The sequence below is a fragment of the Coregonus lavaretus genome (assembly GCF_964263955.1).
Source record: "Coregonus lavaretus genome assembly, chromosome: 31".
Lineage (NCBI taxonomy): Eukaryota > Metazoa > Chordata > Actinopteri > Salmoniformes > Salmonidae > Coregonus > Coregonus lavaretus.
In genome coordinates, this window is record NC_140018.1 from 7,896,879 (window position 1) to 7,916,406 (window position 19,528).

The following is a 19,528-nucleotide window of genomic DNA, read 5'->3' on the forward strand; positions in this document are numbered from 1 at the left end:
TTGTTGTGCTAATGTCTTGGTTTGGTTTGTTTTAGCTAATGTCTTGGTTTGGTTTGTTGTAGCTAATGTCTTGGTTTAGTTTGTTGTAGCTAATGTATTGGTTTAGTTTGTAGCTAATGTATTGGTTTAGTTTGTAGCTAATGTCTTGGTTTGGTTTGTTGTAGCTAATGTCTTGGTTTAGTTTGTTGTAGCTAATGTATTGGTTTAGTTTGTAGCTAATGAATTGGTTTAGTTTGTAGCTAATGTCTTGGTTTAGTTTGTTGTAGCTAATGTCTTGGTTTAGTTTGTTGTAGCTAATGTATTGGTTTGTTGTAGCTAATGTCTTGGTTTGGGGGTTTGTTGTAGCTAATGTCTTGGTTTGGGGGTTTGTTGTAGCTAATGTATTTGTTTGGGGGTTTGTTGTAGCTAATGTATTGGTTTGGGGGTTTGTTGTAGCTAATTTATTGGTTTGGGGGTTTGTTGTAGCTAATGTATTGGTTTGGGGGTTTGTTGTAGCTAATTTATTGGTTTGGGGGTTTGTTGTAGCTAATGTTATTGGTTTGGGGGTTTGTTTTAGCTAATTTATTGGTTTGGGGATTTGTTGTAGCTAATGTTATCGGTTTGGGGGTTTGTTGTAGCTAATGTCTTGGTTTGGGCCAAAGTCCCCCCCCCCCCCCCCCATGTGCTTTAGCTAATGAGCTGTGTCCTTTTTGTTACGTCAATTGTTGACCTTCTGTTTTTTGTTGTTGTTGTCTTTTTAGCTAATGAGCGGCAGTGGTTTCATGGCATCGCTGCAGCAGTTCCCCAAGGACAGCATCAACGAGGAGATGGTGGAGCTACTGCAGCCCTACTTCCAGATGGAGGACTACACATTCGAGTGTGCCAAGAAGGTGTGTGGCAACGTGGCAGGCCTGCTCTCCTGGACCTCCGCCATGGCCACCTTCTTCGGCATCAACAAGGAAGTGCTGCCACTCAAGGTACGGGGAACAGACGCTGAATGATTCTACCCTCCATAAAGTATGGGAACACTATTTGTGTGTGTGTGTGTGTGTGATCTGATATATTGGAGTATTGGGGCCAACTCGTTGGGGCCAAATCCCCGAGCTGACAAGGTAAAAATCTGTTGTTCTGCCCCTGAGCAAGGCGGTTAACCCACTGTTCCCTGGGCGCCGATGGCGTGGATGTCGATTACGGCAGCCCCCCCGCACCTCTTTGATTCAGAGTAGTTGGGTTAAATGCGGAAGACACATTTCAGTTGAATGCATTCAGTTGTACAACTGACTAGGTAACCCCATTTCCCTTTAGATAAGCATTGTGAACAGTATTTTTTCTCGACGTGTGTGGACAGGCTAACTTGATTATCCAAGAGGGCAGACTAACGATAGCCAATTCCGAGCTAGCCAGTGCTCAGTCTCAGCTGGATGAGAAACAGGCTGAGTTGGACAAAGTACAGGCCAAGTTCGATGCTGCCATGAAAGAGAAACAGGTGAGGTCCAATCCTTTAAAAAATAATGTTCTATATTCTTAAATTAGGAATATTGCAAAATAAATAGAAATGTATAGATAGAATAGCAGAATAGAATGTAGTTCAAACAGTTGATTTTGTGATGCTTTACAGGATTTGCTGGACGATGCAGAGATGTGCAGGAATAAAATGGTGGCAGCGTCAGCACTCATTGATGGGCTTAGTGGAGAGAAAGTGCGCTGGACAGAGCAGAGCAAACAGTTTAAATCACAGATCAACAGGCAGGTTACAGATAAGAGAAGGATAGCATAACGTTTCTTTACTTTCAGTATTCTGACTGAAGTCATTATTACTATGTACAAAGATTTAATGCAATGTAATACAATAAACTACAGACAATATCAATGCTCAGTTCTTTCCCTTAGAGGCTTTTCAATGTGACCATTGACCATATTTTGTCCTCTCTTCTGATAGACTCGTAGGGGACGTCCTCCAGCTCACTGGCTTCCTGTCGTACTGTGGACCCTTCAACCAGAACTTCCGCAACATGCTCCTAAAAGACATCTGGGAAGCAGAGCTCCGGAAGAGGAAAATCCCCTTCACGGATAACCTCAATATTATCTCTATGCTGGTGGACCCACCTACTGTAAGAAAAGATCATGAACACAGTAGTGAATTGAATAGAATTTTACTTTTGAGTTACAAACAAAACAGTCATCGACAAAATGTACATTTAAATCCCATAGGATAACAAATGAAAATATTAATGAAAACACTTATTTCCAAAGTGGTTCTTAGTATCCATTCCACTGAACCAGAAGTTGTACGAATTGTGTTTTGTTATGTCCCAGAGCACCACATTGAAACATCCTTCCCTTTTCTGTGTGTCAGATAAGCGAGTGGAACCTACAGGGACTGCCTGGAGACGACTTGTCAGTGCAGAACGGCATCATTGTGACCAAGGCCACGAGGTTCCCTCTCCTCATCGACCCTCAGACCCAGGGCAAGGCGTGGATTAAAAAGAAAGAAAAAGCCAATGATCTACAGGTAAGCCATTCACTTCTCACATTCACACTCTTATAAACACACACACCAGTGTGAAAACTAAATATATTGGTTCAGTGTATTCCCAAGAAGTCATGAATGGCCATGTTCAGTAGGTGGAAAGTGTTTTAAAACGGAATGATACGGGGAGGTACTACATTAATGTATCCAATAGGAACACAGCATTTTGTTTTCCCCTACTGAACACGACCATGATATCTCTTGCAGGTCACGTCCCTCAACCACAAGTACTTCCGTACCCACCTGGAGGACAGTCTGTCGATGGGACGACCGCTGCTCATCGAGGACGTCCGAGAGGATCTGGACCCCGCCCTGGACAACGTGCTAGAGAAGAACTTCATCAAGTCTGGCTCCACCTATAAGGTACATACAGTGGGGTGGAACAAGTATTTGATACACTGCCGATTTTGCAGGTTTTCCTACTTACAAAGCATGTAGAGGTCTGTAATTTTTATTATAGGTACACTTCAACTGTGAGAGATAGAATCTAAAACAAAAATCCAGAAAATCACATTTTATGATTTTTAAGTCATTAATTTGCATTTTATTGCATGACATAAGTATTTGATACATCAGAAAAGCAGAACTTAGTATTTGGTACAGAAACCTTTGTTTGCAATTACAGAGATCATACGTTTCCTGTAGGTCTTGACCAGGTTTGCACACACTGCAGCAGGGATTTTGGCCCACTCCTCCATACAGACCTTCTCCAGATCCTTCAGGTTTCAGGGCTGTCGCTGGGCAATACAGACTTTCAGCTCCCTCCAAAGATTTTCTATTGGGTTCAGGTCTGGAGACTGGCTAGGCCACTCCAGGACCTTGAGATGCTTATTACGGAGCCACTCCTTAGTTGCCCTGGCTGTGTGTTTCGGGTCATTGTCATGCTGGAAGACCCAGCCACGACCCATCTTCAATGCTCTTACTGAGGGAAGGAGGTTGTTGGCCAAGATCTCGCGATACATGGCCCCATCCATCCTCCCCTCAATACGGTGCAGTCGTCCTGTCCCCTTTGCAGAAAAGCATCCCCAAAGAATGATGTTTCCACCTCCATGCTTCACGGTTGGGATGGTGTTCTTGGGGTTGTACTCATCCTTCTTCTTCCTCCAAACACGGCGTGTGGAGTTTAGACCAAAAAGCTCTATTTTTGTCTCATCAGACCATATGACCTTCTCCCATTCCTCCTCTGGATCATCCAGATGGTCATTGGCAAACTTCAGACGGGCCTGGACATGCGCTGGCTTGAGCAGGGGGACCTTGCGTGCGCTGCAGGATTTTAATCCATGACGGCGTAGTGTGTTACTAATGGTTTTCTTTGAGACTGTGGTCCCAGCTCTCTTCAGGTCATTGACCAGGTCCTGCCGTGTAGTTCTGGGCTGATCCCTCACCTTCCTCATGATCATTGATGCCCCACGAGGTGAGATCTTGCATGGAGCCCCAGACCGAGGGTGATTGACCGTCATCTTGAACTTCTTCCATTTTCTAATAATTGCACCAACAGTTGTTGCCTTCTCACCAAGCTGCTTCCCTATTGTCCTGTAGCCCATCCCAGCCTTGTGCAGGTCTACAATTTTATCCCTGATGTCCTTACACAGCTCTCTGGTCTTGGCCATTGTGGAGAGGTTGGAGTCTGTTTGATTGAGTGTGTGGACAGGTGTCTTTTATACAGGTAACGAGTTCAAACAGGTGCAGTTAATACAGGTAATGAGTGGAGAACAGGAGGGTTTCTTAAAGAAAAACTAACAGGTCTGTGAGAGCTGGAATTCTTACTGGTGGGTAGGTGATCAAATACTTATGTCATGCAATAAAATGCAAATTAATTACTTAAAAATCATACAATGTGATTTTCTGGATTTTTGTTGAAGTGTACCTATGATAAAAAATTACAGACCTCTACATGCTTTGTAAGTAGGAAAACCTGCAAAATCGGCAGTGTATCAAATACTTGTTCTCCCCACTGTACATAACACAGCTCTCAGATCAGTTTGACTTGAAAAGCAGTGTTGTGAAATAGCCTGGTTAAACCAGACTGAACACTGTGTTCACCATGAAACGTAGCGAAATCTGTTTGGGTGCCAGGCTAATTGGGAAATGAGGCTCCCATTCAAACCTGTGCTCATTGGTTGTAGGTGAAAGTGGGAGACAAGGAGACCGACGTGATGGATGGCTTCCAGCTCTACATCACCACCAAGCTGCCTAACCCGGCGTACACGCCCGAGGTCAGCGCCAAGACCTCCATTATAGACTTCACCGTCACCATGAAGGGTCTGGAGAACCAGCTGCTGGGCCGAGTCATCCTCACCGAGAAATACGTAAGCCTTCATAAGTCCTTTATAAACCATTCATAACCCCCTTATAAAACCTATATAAACATTTTCTCTCAGGACTTCAGAGGCATGATTTGGGTGTTACATGGATGTTCTGATGGTGCTGTAACAGGAGCTGGAGGCAGAGAGAGTCAAGCTGATGGAGGATGTGACGGCCAATAAGAGGAAGATGAAGGAGTTAGAGGACAACCTGCTGTACAAGCTCAGCTCCACCAAGGGTATTGACTTCTAGGATAAACAAATAATATTAAGTGTTACATCTGATGTTTGGATAATGTCTCAAATACTCAGACTGCTCAATCTGCATGTGTGTGTGTGTGTGTGTGTGTGGTATGTGTCTGTCTGTCTATCTGTGTTTGTGTGTGTTTCCGTCTGTGTGGGTGCATGCGTGCGTCTTGTGTGTCAAGGTTCCCTGGTGGATGACGAGTCCATGATTGGCATCCTGTCGGTGACCAAGCTGACAGCGGCCGAGGTGAGCGAGAAGCTGCACGTGGCGGCCGAGACGGAGGTGAAGATCAACACGGCTTCAGAGGAGTACCGGCCGGCCGCCTCGCGTGGCAGCATCCTCTACTTCCTCATCACCGAGATGAGCATGGTCAACGTCATGTACCAGACCTCCCTGGCACAGTTCCTCAAGATCTTCGACCTCTCCATGGCCAAGTCAGTACCAGGATGGGATTTTTCCTGATTAATCAGGAATTCCTGCTTTTCAGATATTTATCCTTCATTCAAATATAATGGACCTATCCCAAAATCCTGATTTTCCTGATCAAATCCCTCAGTACACGGAACACATAGCAAATTCACCAACTTGTTTACCCTTTAATACTTTTTTTAATCAAGTTTGTGTACACCCACATTATATCAGTCCATACCAGAGGTCTCCAACCTTTTCTAGCAAGAGAGCTACTTTTAAAAAAGGAAACAAGCTACTCTTTTTCTTCTAGCTTACAATTAGGCACATTATTCTCTTCTCCTCTCCCCTGCAACTCTTCCCCAGGTCCTTAGTGTATAAGAGAAAGTAGGGCACTATGTTTTCTGCCAATATACCTGGTAAAATAAAGGTTAATAAACAACTTAAAGGGGGGGGGGGGCTATAAAATCTGTGATTTATATTATATATTCCCAAATTATGTTTTCTCCGTTTTATTTTTCCTGGTTTTTGGTTTTGTTTTTCACTCTCAAAATTACAATTGTTCATGCAGATTTGACACAAACCGGTGCGCCTGGCACATACTACCATACCCCGTTCAAAGGCACTTAAATATTTTGTCTTGCTCGTTCACCCTCTGAATGGCACACATACACAATCCATGTCTCTATTGTCTCAATAATTAAAAATCCTTCTTTAACTTGTCTCCTCCCCTTCATCTACATTGATTTGAAGTGGATTTAACAAGTGACATCAATAAGGGATCATAACTTTCACCTGGACTCACCTGATCAGTCTATGTCATGTCTCCTGAGTGGCGCAGTGGTCTAAGGCACTGCATCGCAGTGCTAATCTGTGCCACTAGAGATCCTGGTTCGAATCCAGGCTCTGTCGCAGCCGGCTGCGACCGGGAGACTCATGGGCGGCGCACAATTGGCCCAGCGTCGTCCAGGGTAGGGGAGGGAATGGCCGGCAGGGATGTAGCTCAGTTGATAGAGCATGGCGTTTGCAACGCCAGGGTTGTGGGTTCGATTCCCACGGGGGGCCAGTATAAAAAAAATATGTATTCACTAACTGTAAGTCGCTCTGGATAAGAGCGTCTGCTAAATGACTAAAATGTAAATGTAAATGTAATGGAAAGAGCAGGTGTTCTTAATGTTTGTATACTCTGTGTACTTCTGCCAGGTAAGCCTACTTTGCAGTTAACATTTAATTGAGAAGGTTTTGGGGAAAGTATTTCTGTCAACCCAGAAGACTGTTATCACATCAACTGGCAACACGCGTAGTGATAGACATATGCGCACACCACACAGACAGACAGACGGGCAATATTGCTCAAATTAATTGGCAGATATTGTGTTAGGTTTGGCTTCTTAAGCTAATAGTGGTTAACCAGGGGTGGTGTAATGCCAATGTTGCGTTGATTAGGTAGTAGCTGGGAGCTTGCGGTGTCTGTCTGATACTTGTGCGATTTCTTAATGACCGTTTGTGGTGGAACACGTGAAAATTGCTTGTACTTTCAGAATTGTTTGCCGAGCTACTCATAGGTGGGCTGCAAGCTACAAGTAACTTGCGATTGACCTGTTAGAGACCCTTGGTCCATACAAACAGAAATAGATGAGCCTGACAAATGGCATAGGTCTAAATCTAAATACACAACAGCGTTTATAAATGTATAAAAGAACAGACATGGGACCTGTACCATTTGATCAATATTCAGTATAGGTATAGTTCTTTCTCATCAACCTCTAGATTTGAACCCTTTATTGGTGTTGTTTTCCTCACGCAGGTCAGACAAGTCTCCTCTCACTCAGAAGCGTATTGCTAACATCATCGAGTACCTGTCCTTCGAGGTGTTCCGCTACACGGTCCGAGGGCTGTACGAAAACCACAAGTTCATCTTCACCCTGCTGTTGGCGCTCAAGATCGACCTGCAGAAGAACAACGTCAAGCAGAACGAGTTCCAGATCCTCATCAAAGGTATCAGATCCTCACTACTGATCCTAGTTAACATATCTCTGTATAGGTAGCAGTGTAGTAATGAAGTAATGGTTTTATTAATAGTACATATGTAATGTTCTCTGTGTGTTACAGGGGGTGCTGCTTTAGACTTGAAGGCGTGTCCTTCCAAGCCGTTCCGTTGGATCCTGGATCTGACCTGGCTCAACTTGGTGGAACTCAGCAAACTGTCACAGTTCATGGAGATCATGAACCAGGTGGGGTGTCATCATTAGCAATGGTCACAGCTTTGTCTGAGGAGTACACTACATTGCCTTTACTTCTCTATTCATCTTGTAGGTCTCTCGTAATGAGAAGGGCTGGAAGGTGTGGTTTGACATGGACAACCCTGAGGATGGTGTGATTCCTGATGGATACAACGACTCCTTGGATATCTTCCATAAACTACTGCTCATCAGGTGAGCTCCTGCTTCTCTGGGTGATTGTCTCTTATCCAGATCTTATACATCAAGATTGTAAAAAAATTAATAAAAAGAGCCTTTAAAAGCCTCTTGAGGTTGTGGCTAGCGCATTCAGGTTCGAACCCAGGTTTGGTTGTACTCTCTCCTCACAGATCATGGTGCCCTGACCGCACCCTGTCCCAGGCCAGGAAGTATGTTGGAAACTCGATGGGCATGAGGTTCGCTGAGCCTGTCATCCTGAACCTGGAGAGTACCTGGGAGGAGAGCGACACCCGCACCCCCCTCATCTGCTTCCTCTCCATGGGCTCTGATCCCACCAACCAGATCGACGCTCTGGCCAAGAAACTCCGGCTAGGTTAGCCCCATGCCTATCACCCTTTAGTTTAAGAGCAGTCTGAGACCCTGAATTAATCACTAACATGAGTCACTGACAAGACTGTCATTGTGATATTGTGTTTATATGTTGCAGAGTTCAGAGCGATATCAATGGGCCAAGGTCAGGAGATCCATGCAAGGAGGCTCTTACAGATGTCAATGACACAGGTGAGAGCTTCTGAGGTTCAACTCTTTGTAAATAAATGTAGTGTACAGCATATACAAATATGTTCACCTACCTAACGTGTTTGCATGTGTACACACAAACAGGGTGGCTGGGTCCTGCTCCAGAACTGCCATCTGGGCCTGGAGTTCATGGATGAGCTGCTGGAGACGGTCACCACAGTGGAGACAATGCACGACAGCTTCAGAGTGTGGATCACCACCGAGCCCCACGACCGCTTCTCCATCACCTTATTACAGGTAAAGGCCCTGTATACACCTACACAGACAACACCAGTAATCTCCCCAGCAATCTGACATTATCCTTCATTCATGTGAAACGGACCTATCCCCTAGCCAAAATCCAGATTTGTTATATTGTCCTAGTCACATCCCTTATGTCTAAGAATAAATATTTGCTGACCGGATTGTTTTCTTTCTTCCAGTCCTCTATCAAGTTCACCAATGATCCTCCCCAGGGGGTGCGGGCTGGCTTGAAGCGTACGTTTGCTGGAATCTCTCAGGATCAGCTGGAAATCTGCAACCTGCCCATGTGGAAACCCATGCTTTACAACGTAGCCTTCCTACACACTGTGGTGCAGGTACAGACTCAGCACACTGTCTTGATACATTCATGTTTCTAGATAAATACTGTATTTAATGTAATTTACTGATTTTTGCCTTGTTTGTTACTCTGTTGTAGGAACGTCGTAAATTCGGGCCTCTGGGTTGGAACATCCCGTATGAGTTCAACTCAGCTGACTTCACAGCCAGTGTGCAGTTTGTCCAGAACCACTTGGATGAATGCAGCCCCAAGAAGGTACTATCAAAATAGTATAGGCCTATCCGAAGCTACAGTGACTATAAGTGTGCTCACAGACCTACACGTGACGATTTCCCTGCGTTTTTCTCCAGGGTGTCTCATGGGTCACGGTGCGTTACATGTTAGGGGAGGTGCAGTACGGAGGAAGGGTCACTGATGACTACGACAAGCGGCTGCTCAACTGTTTCTCTCGGGTAATGTCATTTTCCTTTTCAGTTAATGCAACTGTCTTGATCAATATGTTGTACATGTGGGTAATCATGTGGGAAGCACAGACTTGTTCTAAGCATTATGCGTTCCCAACAGGTGTGGTTCAATGACAAGATCTTTGAGCCGACATTCTGCTTCTACACAGGATACAAAGTGCCTGTGTGTAAGACAGTGGAGCAGTATATGGAGTATATCGCGACCCTGCCTGCACTGGACACACCTCAGGTCTTTGGTCTGCATCCCAACGCAGACATCACGTAAGACACCGTAGATCATCACAACGCTCCACTCTTATCATGTCTATGCTGTGTGTGAGTCTTAATACTCAATATTAATACATTAATATTATATAACTATTCTTGTTCAGATATCAGACCAACACGTCTGCTGAGGTGCTGGACACCATCACCAACATCCAGCCCAAGGAAAGTGGAGGAGGAGCAGGGGAGACAAGAGAGTCCATCGTCTACAGACTGGCAGAGGACATGCTGGAGAAGCTGCCCCCCAACTACGTACCTCATGAGGTCAGTGCTCACTCTGTTTATGGAGGATATGATGCCAAGTCATGTTCAGTAGGAACACAATGTAGCAAAATGTTTTGCAACGAATAATACAAATTGATGTTCTCTTTGGACAAATTCTGGTAATACCTCAGTTTCAAAATGTTTACCACCTACTGAACACAGCCCATATGGTTCTAATGATGGACTTAGCATTAAGATGCTTTTGGGAAACTGGGCCCTGGGCTGTACAGAGCGAATACACTATGCTCACACACCAAATTCTATTGTGATGTGTACTGTAGGTGAAAGCCAGGCTGGTGAAGATGGGTGCCTTGAACTCCATGAACATCTTCCTACGCCAAGAGGTGGACCGCATGCAGAGGATCATAGGAGTGGTGCGCACCAGTCTGGTCGACCTCAAACTCGCCATCGACGGTACCATCATCATGAGCGAAGTAATAGAGCTAGCTAGAATGACCACTATAATGTACTACAACTATATTACATGTTAACACTTTACATTGTGTTATACTTCAAATGATTATTTATAGGTTTATAGCTTATAAATCTGTAATAAACAGTAATAACAATGTCTGAAATGTCTGTGTGTTATTTTGGTGCTTGAATATTCAATGTCATATTCATGTTTTACCTCCTAGAACCTGCGTGATGCCCTGGACAACATGTTTGACGCGCGCATCCCCAACATGTGGAAGAAGATCTCGTGGGAGTCGTCCACTCTTGGCTTCTGGTTCACTGAGCTGCTGGAGAGGAACACACAGTTCTACAGCTGGGTGTTTGAAGGCAGACCCAAGACATTCTGGATGACTGGCTTCTTCAACCCTCAGGGTGAGTCTCGTTCAAAACATGAATTAGGCCAACTGATCAAACTTGCAGGGTAATTTCAATTTACTTGTAATATTCAAAATACAGTTCAGCATAAATTAGTGTAATCTATTTTACAAGGACATTTTTGTCATGTCTTCATCCTATTACATCATTGAAGATATGAGATAAGTGTTAATGTGTCTGATAGGATTATAATGGCATATCTCTTTATGTTTGCTCCATCTGTATGGCTGCAGGTTTCCTGACAGCCATGAGGCAGGAGGTAACCAGGGCTCACAAGGGCTGGGCTCTGGACACAGTCACCCTGCATAACGACGTGCTGAAGCAGAGCAAGGAGGAGATCACTGCCTCTCCTGCTGTAAGTAGCCTCATGCAAAATAGTGTAATTGACAACACATGTACTACATACAGCTTTCCCTTTTTACCTCTCAATGCCATCCATCATACTCTTATCTCTGTCTCTCAGGAGGGGGTCTACGTCTACGGTTTGTACCTGGACGGGGCCGGCTGGGACAGAAGGAACTGCCGTCTCATCGAAGCCACTCCCAAGGTGTTGTTCTGCCCACTGCCCGTTATTCACATGTTCGCCATCAACTCCACCGCCCCCAAGGACCCGAAGTTCTACATCTGCCCAGTCTACAAGAAGCCTCGGCGCACAGACCTCACCTACATCACAGGGGTTGTGATACGCACGGTGCAGTCACCCGATCACTGGATCTTACGTGGTGTTGCCTTGCTCTGTGACATCAAATGATGGGACAACTACTCAGTCTTTCTTTGGTGTTTGTGTAACCCTGTGTGCTTTCACCAAAGTAACACAAATAAATGTTTTTAAAATTCCAACTAGTGAATGTAGAAATTTTAATGGAATTAACAAGCAGTTTTACATTACAACCAACACTAGTGTTTCGTTCATTGAAAGAGTCGAGGTGCAACCAAGCATCATAAGATAATTTTAACAGAAAAGGCGTAACTCACTCACATTTCTAAACAGTTCCTTTACTAGCTACAGATTGTAACACCAGATAATGTGATTTAACCCAAAAAATGTAGTATCCATTACACTGAGCATAAAGGTAAGGTACTGTTTGGTGGAGCACAGAGTTTAAGACCATTTTAGCTTGGCAATACTGTCTTCGTCCTCTATTCGTGGAAAGGAGTCTCAAAATGTCCTTGTCCAGTTGCAGGGGTTCCCTTTGAATTTGGAGAAAATACACCGTTATTAAATTAAATATTTGTTTTGCTCCATGTTGCCATCTTGTCTATTTCAAGTCATCTCTCATTGATCGAAACAGGTGGGTCCACCCTAAAGTGCCGTATGTCATGATGACAGACCTGTCTCGATCAATGAGAGAACTTGAAATAGACAAGATTGCAGCGTACACGTTGTTGGATTACTTCATAGAGCAAAAAATATATATATTTTAATAACAGCATTTTAGAAATTCTAACGGATCCCCTGCAACTGGACAAGGTAATTTTATGAGACTCCCGTTTCCACAAATCGAGGACGAAGGCAGCATAGCCAAGCTAAGGTTGGTGGAAAATTCAGTGCAACACCAAACAGTACCAACCTGTAACTCACAGTATAATGGATACCAATTTTGGGGGGTTAAATCACATTATCTGGTGTTACAATCTGTAGCTATTCCTTTACATGGTTAGCTGAAGTATTCCCATTTCACAGTCCAACTGCTCTGCTGTGAGGGTGCCCATGAGAGGCTGACAGTCAGGGTTGAATACTGAGTATGCGCTCAGTTCTCCAGGTTGACGTTTAGCTGGGCTCCGCAGGCCCTGGTAGAGCCAGTAGAAGAGGGAGATTAGGAAGAAAGGCAACCCAAAGGCCAGCTCAGCAAACAGCCCAAGCAGAACCAGCCAAAGCAACACCTTCAGCAAAGTCCGGTTTGCAAAACCAAGTCGCCTTGAACCAGGCCTTCGACCCAAAATGCAGTCCAGCAGACAGTCATCCTAAAGAAAGTGGAGAGAATCTCGAGTTAGCTAGCTAGCTAACATTGAGGGGTGGAATTGAAATTAACTATGCCATGACGCTACCTCAGTGCCTGACGTTTTAGTCATTTTTTGTGTTTGAGTTATAGCCTACCCCACATTGTAAGGTCTCTGTAGCCTGAGGGACAGCGGGCATCTGATGTTTTGTCAACTCCTGTGCGTCTTTATCAGCTGTTGACTCCCAACTGGCTGACTTCAAAATGCTGCCACTGCCAGGTGATGTTATGGGCTGCATCTCACCAGCCCTTGTACCCGGCTCAGAATTTTGCAAGCTTTTGCGAATGCTAACAACTTCTGAGTCATACTCATGCAGAAATGCACTGTGCACGACGGGTATTAAGCACTGGTAGCGAACTAGCTAGCCAGATACATATATTTTTGAGGCGTAATTTTGTTCTAGCAGATTGCCCCTCGATCGTGTGAAATATCGTCTTCACAATAGCGGGAATGTTATATAAGGTGCTTTCAATGCAGTGATATAATTCAAAGTTTCACTGTCACAAAGAGTGATATGACAAATCCGTAGAAGAGAGATCTTAAAATATGTTGGTCTACTTCGGGAAAGATAACTAACCCCGGGTTGTTTACTTCCTGTTCCGGTTTGGGCGTAAGTACTTCTTCTTCGATAAGGTTTAACGGCGGTTGGCATCCAATAAATGTTGCAATACCGCCACCTCCTAGACTGGAGTATAACTTGTATTTTTAATTTTTAAAGCAAAGTATAACAAATACCCTACCCTCTAATACTACACACCCCCCACCAAAAAAATGTAGAATAATAACTACCATACTCCACTATTTAAATATATTTATTCCTACTTCAGGCCAACAGCCTGAAGGGGTGGGACACCACCACTTAACACACCCTGTAACTCTTCTGATGTCATGTCTCGCACACCCAAATACCTCTCTGCAGCTGCCACCACAACCTCTATTTTCTGCGACTTACGTTCCATCCCTGCAGTACAGTTGATAACCATTGCTATAAGTGCCAAAAATCAAATCTTACTGAAACATATATCACTTGTTGGTTTATCTCTCTGTACTGGTACAGATCTACTACTCACACCATTCCTCTCAGGATCCCTCCCCCTTGACCCATATTCCTCTACTTTCTTCACTGCCTCAGCATATGACAATTTCTGCACTACTCTAACCCTGGATTCCTCAACCTGCCTCTCTCGCACCAGACATTTCGGATCCCCAGCCCCATGGGCACCCCTACAATTAACGCATACCACTACTTTCCCCAATGCAACACATTCCTTTCTCATGCCCTTCTGCACACCTATGAACCTCCCTCCTACACACTGCTGCCACATGCCCATAAGCTTGACACCTGTAACAACGTAATGTATTCAGCACGAAAGCTCGTACCGGATAACTTATATATCCTAATGTCACTTTGTCGGGCAAAGACTCAACATCAAAACTCAAAAGAACAGACAATGACTCTTCTGTTTCTCCACTCACACCACCCTGTCTGTGTCGTACCAAACGATGAGCATCACAAACACCGAGAATCTTCCCCTTCAGTTGGTCAGCTTTCACATTTACTGCTACCTGTCGTAGTAAATATAAAATGTTATAGATTGGTCTGACTAAAATGTTGTGCAAGACCCATTTGTGTTAGGAGCTTGTTTTCAATAAATGCTGTTCCAGGTCAGAGAACAAAGGACAGAGGAGAACACCATATCTTGTCACCAGATGGCCTAGTCTTGCAGGAGTGCAATAACAGGACGACACCCACGCCTCAAGGCCCCAACCACCAGATCCTCCTCACGAGTTCTTTGACACACAAACATTTCATTTGCACGCACACTCATTCTCAACTCCCCACGAGTTCTTTGACACACAAACATTTCATTTGCACGCACACTCATTCTCAACTCCCCACGAGTTCTTTGACACACAAACATTTCACTGTGCACGCACACTCAAACTCCACTCCCCTGTCTACTGGTCGGGTGCTGAGGGCAGAGGACTCTGCCGTGCACCAATGGGGCTTCTACTCTGGACAGAGCAGACCCGCCTCCTACGCCTCTGGAACCAATCGAGGGACTAGGAGAAGAATCCCTCCCTTTATGTTACATTGTATAAAGTAATGCTGTAAACTCTGTTTAAACATCCTTCTCAACTGTCTCCATAAGAGGCAATTGATTGGGGTCCATGCATGTAGCCTAACAGTACAAGATATCTCTGTGTTTAATAAACTGCCTTTTGCTTAAGCAAATTCCTCTCTGTCTAGCGTCGTTGGTTTGTACTCCCTCTCCTAATTATGTGTTCACCAACATACCCCAGTAATCACGCCTTTCAATGGCGCCCTTTTCTTGAGAGCAAAACAATTCACATCTTGCCCCCATTCTTGCTACATCTGACCAGCAGAAACACAAACAATTATCACTAGACCACTTCTGGTTAGCCTAGCCAATTTCACAGCACCCAACTCTGTTTTCACCCATCCTGAAACCACAAATGGATCAGCCAAAAGGCAAAAACTTCACTCCTACTGTCACAGACTCATCTTTATCCTGACCCTCGGTGCAAACCTCGGGCTCCGAGAACTTCACCACACCTACCACCTCCGATACTTCGCCCTCATTCATTTCCATTTTAGTTTTCAATTTTTTGAGATCCAAAACGGAAAACTAAAAAAACTAAAACTTTTAACCCCGTCAAACGGGTTCCCACTATTTACCACAGCCACAAAGTCAAAATTGGCAATAACGTAAAAATTAATGAAAATACAAATTAGCTTTTTGGTCTTAAAATGCAAATGTATTACTTAATCATACAATGTGATTTTCTGGATTTTTGTTTTAGATTCCGTCTCTCACAGTTGAAGTGTACCTATGTGTGGCGCAGTGGTCTAAGGCACTGCATCGCAGTGCTAACTGTGCCACTAGAGATCCTGGTTCGAATCCAGGCTCTGTCGCAGCCGGCCGCGACCGGGAGACTCATGGGCGGCGCACAATTGGCCCAGCGTCGTCCAGGGTAGGGGAGGGAATGGCAGGCAGGGATGTAGAGCATGGCGTTTGCAATGCCAGGGTTGTGGGTTCGATTCCCACGGGGGGCCAGTATAAAAAAATATGTATTCACTAACTGTAAGTCGCTCTGGATAAGAGCGTCTGCTAAATGACTAAAATGTACAAATGTAAATGTATAATAAAAATTAGACCTCTACATGCTTTGTAAGTAGGAAAACCTGCAAAATCGGCAGTGTATCAAATACTTGTTCTCCCCACTGTAGGTAAATTGGAAGCTTGTGTAGTAGAGCTTTGTAAACATAAAGGGAATAATGAGGTGATCTACGGACTTTAATGATGACCAGCCAACCTTTTGATCCAGGATGCAGAGGTGAGTTATTAAAAACGGTCACCTGTGATAAAGCGAAGGGCGTTATGGTAGACAGCAGCAAAAGGTTTAAGAGTAGCGGCTGCACTATGGTGTCACCATAGTCAAGAACTGGCAGGAAAGTTGCCTGTACAATCTGCTTCCTGCTATTTAGGTCATCTACAGTGCATTCGTAAAGTATTCAGACCCCTTGACTTTTTCCACATTTTGTTAAGTTAGCCTTATTCTAAAAGAGATTTTAAAAAAAACTCAATCTACACACAATACCCCACAATGACAAAGCGAAAACAGGTTTAGACATTTTTGCTAATGTATTAAAAATAAAACAGAAATACCTTATTTACATAAGTATTCAGACCCTTTGCTATGAGACTCAAAATTGAGCTCAGGTGCATCCTGTTTCCATTGATCATCCTTGAGATGTTTCTTGATTGGAGTCCACCTATGGTAAATTAAATTGATTGGACATGATTTGGAAGGCACACAACTGTCTATATAAGGTCCCACAGTTGACAGTACATGTCAGAGCAAAAACCAAGCCATGGAATTGTCCGTAGAGCTCCGAGACAGGATTGTGTCGAGGCACAGATCTGGGGAAGGGTACCAAAAAATGTCTACAGCATTGAAGGTCCCCAAGAACACAGTGGCCTCAATCATTCTTAAATGGAAGAAGTTTGGAACCACCAAGACTCTTCCTAGAGCTGGCCGCCTGGGCAAACTGAGCAATCGGGGGAGAAGGGCCTTGGTCAGGGAGGACTCCAACAATTCTATGGTCACTCTGACAGAGCTCCAGAGTTCCTCTGTGGAGATGGGAGAACCTTCCAGAAGGACAACCATCCCTGCAGCACTCCACCAAACAGGCCTTTATGGTAGAGTGGCCAGACGGAAGCCACTCCTCAGTAAAAGGCACATGACAGCCCGCTTGGAGTTTTCCAAAAGGCACCTAAAGGACTCTCAGACCATGAGAAACAAGATTCTTTGGTCTGAAGAAACCAAGATTGAACTCTTTGGCCTGAATGCCAAGCGTCACGTCTAGAGGAAACCTGGCACCATCCCTACGGTGAAGCACGGTGGTGGCAGCATCATGCTGTGGGAATGTTTTTCAGCGGCAGGGACTGGGAGACTAGTCAGGATCGAGGGGAAAGATGAACGGAGCAAAGTACAGAGCTCCTTGATGAAAACTTGCTCTAGAGCGCTCAGGACCTCGGAAGGTGAACCTTCGCCCCAGTCTTACAGGACTACGACCCTAAGCAAACAGCCAAGACAACACAGGAGTGGCTTCGGGACAGGTCTCTGAATGTCTTCAAGTGGTCCAGCCAGAGCCCGGACGTAAACCCGATCGAACATCTTTGGAGAGACCTGAAAATAGCTGTGCAGCGACGCTCCCATCCATCCTGACAGAGCTTGAGAGGATCTGCAGAGAAGAATGGGAGAAACTCCCCAAATACAGGTGTGCCAAGCTTGTAGCGTCATACCCAAGAAGACTCATGGCTGTAATCGCTGCCAAAGGTTCTTCAACAAAGGACTATTGTAAAGGGTCTGAATACTTATGTAAATGTGATATTTCCGGGTTTTTTTTTATACATTTGCAAACATTTCTAAAACCTGTTTTTGCATTGTCATTATGGAATATTGTGTGTAGATTGATTAGGGGGAAAAAACAATATAATCCATTTTTAAATAAGGCTAACGTAACAATGTGGAAAAAGTCAAGGGGTCTGAATACTTTCCGAAATGCACTGTATTTTAATTAGCTCATCCATATGTTTATTTTTTACATTAGGTCTTTGTCAATCCAAATGCCCAGATATGTATAGGCGGGAACCCGATCAATGGGAGAAACATCCAATGAATAAATATGTAGTTCATCAGATTTTTTTGTTGTTGCTAGAATTAGAGAACAATATATTTAGCCTTGCCCACATCAAGTACACGTTTTAAACCAACCAGGGCTTTCTGTAAGGCAACAAAGTCACATTGCAGCTCTTGCCTGGTCAACAGTTGGCAATGGCATACATAAGTGTCGTCTGCATACAGATGCCTATTACAAGTTTTAAGACCAAAATTATTTATATAAATAGTAAAGAGAACAGGTCCCAGTACAGTAATACAATTTTACAATCAGATGGTGCTTTCCCAGCCTCATCAATATGCACTAGTGGTGAATGATCTTGCAGTATGGAATAGGCTCCATTTGACTTCAAAATCAATACCAGCAATGTGCTTCATTCAAAGAAATAAGTTTCCAGTTCCTTTTTAGTACAATGGAAAGCTTAAAGTACAGTAGCTATTCCATTTCAGATTAAAGTCAGTTTGAGTGTCTTGAGGGGTCTCATCTGTTGGCCAGTGGTCTGTAGCCCATCTCTCCCTCTAGCTGCTCAGCTGTAAGTGCACCCAGGAGAGGCTGACAGTCTGGGTTGAACACTGAGTAAGCACTCATTTCTCCTGGTTGGCGTGCAGTTGGGCTCCGCAGCCCCTCATACAGCCAGTAGAAGAGAGAGATTAGGAAGAAAGGCAACCCGAATTCCAGCTCGGCGAACAGCCCAAGTAGAACCAGCCAAAGCAACACCTTCAGCAAAGTCAGATTTGTGAAAGCCAGTCGCTTCGAACCAAGCCATTGACCCAGAGTGCTCTCCAGCAGCCAGTCATCCTAAAGGAAGGGGAATTAAGTTAGCTAACTTTGACAAAATTGAATCAACGTTTATTATTATCTGGTTTTCCGGACACAGATTAAGAATAGTCCTGGTTGACTAAAAAGCATGGTCACTGAATCTCCAAAGAAAGTGTTTATTAGTCCAGGACTAGGCTTAAACAGTGTCCGGGTAACCGGCCCCTAGTATTTTGAGTATTGATTTTTAGCCTACCCCCCAATGTTTAGTCCTTGTAGCCTGATGGACAGCAGAGATTGGATTATCTGACAACTCCTGTGTTTCTGGATCAGCTGTTGATGACTGGCAGCTGGCTGACTTCAAAGTGCTGCCACTGTCAGATGATGTTATGGGCTGTTTTTTTAAAGATTCGCTCTTCTTAGCGGCCACATCATTCCTTCTTCGGGACCTGAACTCTGCAAGCTTTTGCTCCATTAGTGAACAGCTTCTGAGTCATGCAGCAATGAAAGACGGCGTGGCAACGTGTGCACGACAGTTCGCTAGATAGCTAGACTTTGAGAGGTCCCAAAAAAGATTGTTCGAGTGAAATCCCGTCTTCTCAACCGCGAAAATATTGTCTAAATGGTGTTTTCATGGTAATAATCGAATTCACTGTCACCGGAAGTATGAAAAGATTGTACTGAAGAAATCTTTAAAAAACCTGTTTCACTTCAGTTTGTTTACCTTCCGGT

At 44.3% G+C, this 19,528-nt stretch overlaps 2 protein-coding genes across 2 annotated transcripts in view; one reads left to right on the forward strand and one right to left on the reverse strand.

The window, feature by feature from the left end:
- Positions 1-11,581, forward strand: part of LOC311106752 (dynein axonemal heavy chain 8-like) — a gene marked incomplete at its 3' end in the record, with an annotated part of 47,804 nt that extends 36,223 nt beyond the window's left edge. The window contains exons 64-87 of the mRNA XM_084149148.1: positions 741-956; positions 1,328-1,465; positions 1,598-1,725; positions 1,919-2,090; positions 2,336-2,491; positions 2,717-2,872; positions 4,636-4,818; positions 4,946-5,051; positions 5,241-5,493; positions 7,275-7,465; positions 7,580-7,701; positions 7,784-7,902; positions 8,058-8,260; positions 8,375-8,448; positions 8,551-8,703; positions 8,889-9,044; positions 9,146-9,262; positions 9,358-9,459; positions 9,572-9,732; positions 9,843-9,999; positions 10,281-10,433; positions 10,638-10,827; positions 11,064-11,185; positions 11,294-11,581. Of these exons, the coding sequence (XP_084005274.1) occupies positions 741-956; positions 1,328-1,465; positions 1,598-1,725; positions 1,919-2,090; positions 2,336-2,491; positions 2,717-2,872; positions 4,636-4,818; positions 4,946-5,051; positions 5,241-5,493; positions 7,275-7,465; positions 7,580-7,701; positions 7,784-7,902; positions 8,058-8,260; positions 8,375-8,448; positions 8,551-8,703; positions 8,889-9,044; positions 9,146-9,262; positions 9,358-9,459; positions 9,572-9,732; positions 9,843-9,999; positions 10,281-10,433; positions 10,638-10,827; positions 11,064-11,185; positions 11,294-11,581 (3,816 nt within the window). The remainder of the gene's footprint in view (positions 1-740; positions 957-1,327; positions 1,466-1,597; positions 1,726-1,918; positions 2,091-2,335; positions 2,492-2,716; positions 2,873-4,635; positions 4,819-4,945; positions 5,052-5,240; positions 5,494-7,274; positions 7,466-7,579; positions 7,702-7,783; positions 7,903-8,057; positions 8,261-8,374; positions 8,449-8,550; positions 8,704-8,888; positions 9,045-9,145; positions 9,263-9,357; positions 9,460-9,571; positions 9,733-9,842; positions 10,000-10,280; positions 10,434-10,637; positions 10,828-11,063; positions 11,186-11,293) is intronic.
- Positions 11,582-17,898: 6,317 nt separating this feature from the next.
- LOC311106963 (SAYSvFN domain-containing protein 1-like) lies at positions 17,899-19,479 on the reverse strand. Its single transcript, XM_084149379.1, has 2 exons — positions 19,053-19,479; positions 17,899-18,838 (listed from the first exon to the last, which is right to left on the reverse strand). Exons 1-2 carry the CDS (start codon positions 19,269-19,271, stop codon positions 18,521-18,523), a joined length of 537 nt encoding a protein of 178 aa, XP_084005505.1. The 5' UTR covers positions 19,272-19,479; the 3' UTR covers positions 17,899-18,520.
- Positions 19,480-19,528: the final 49 nt, after the last annotated feature.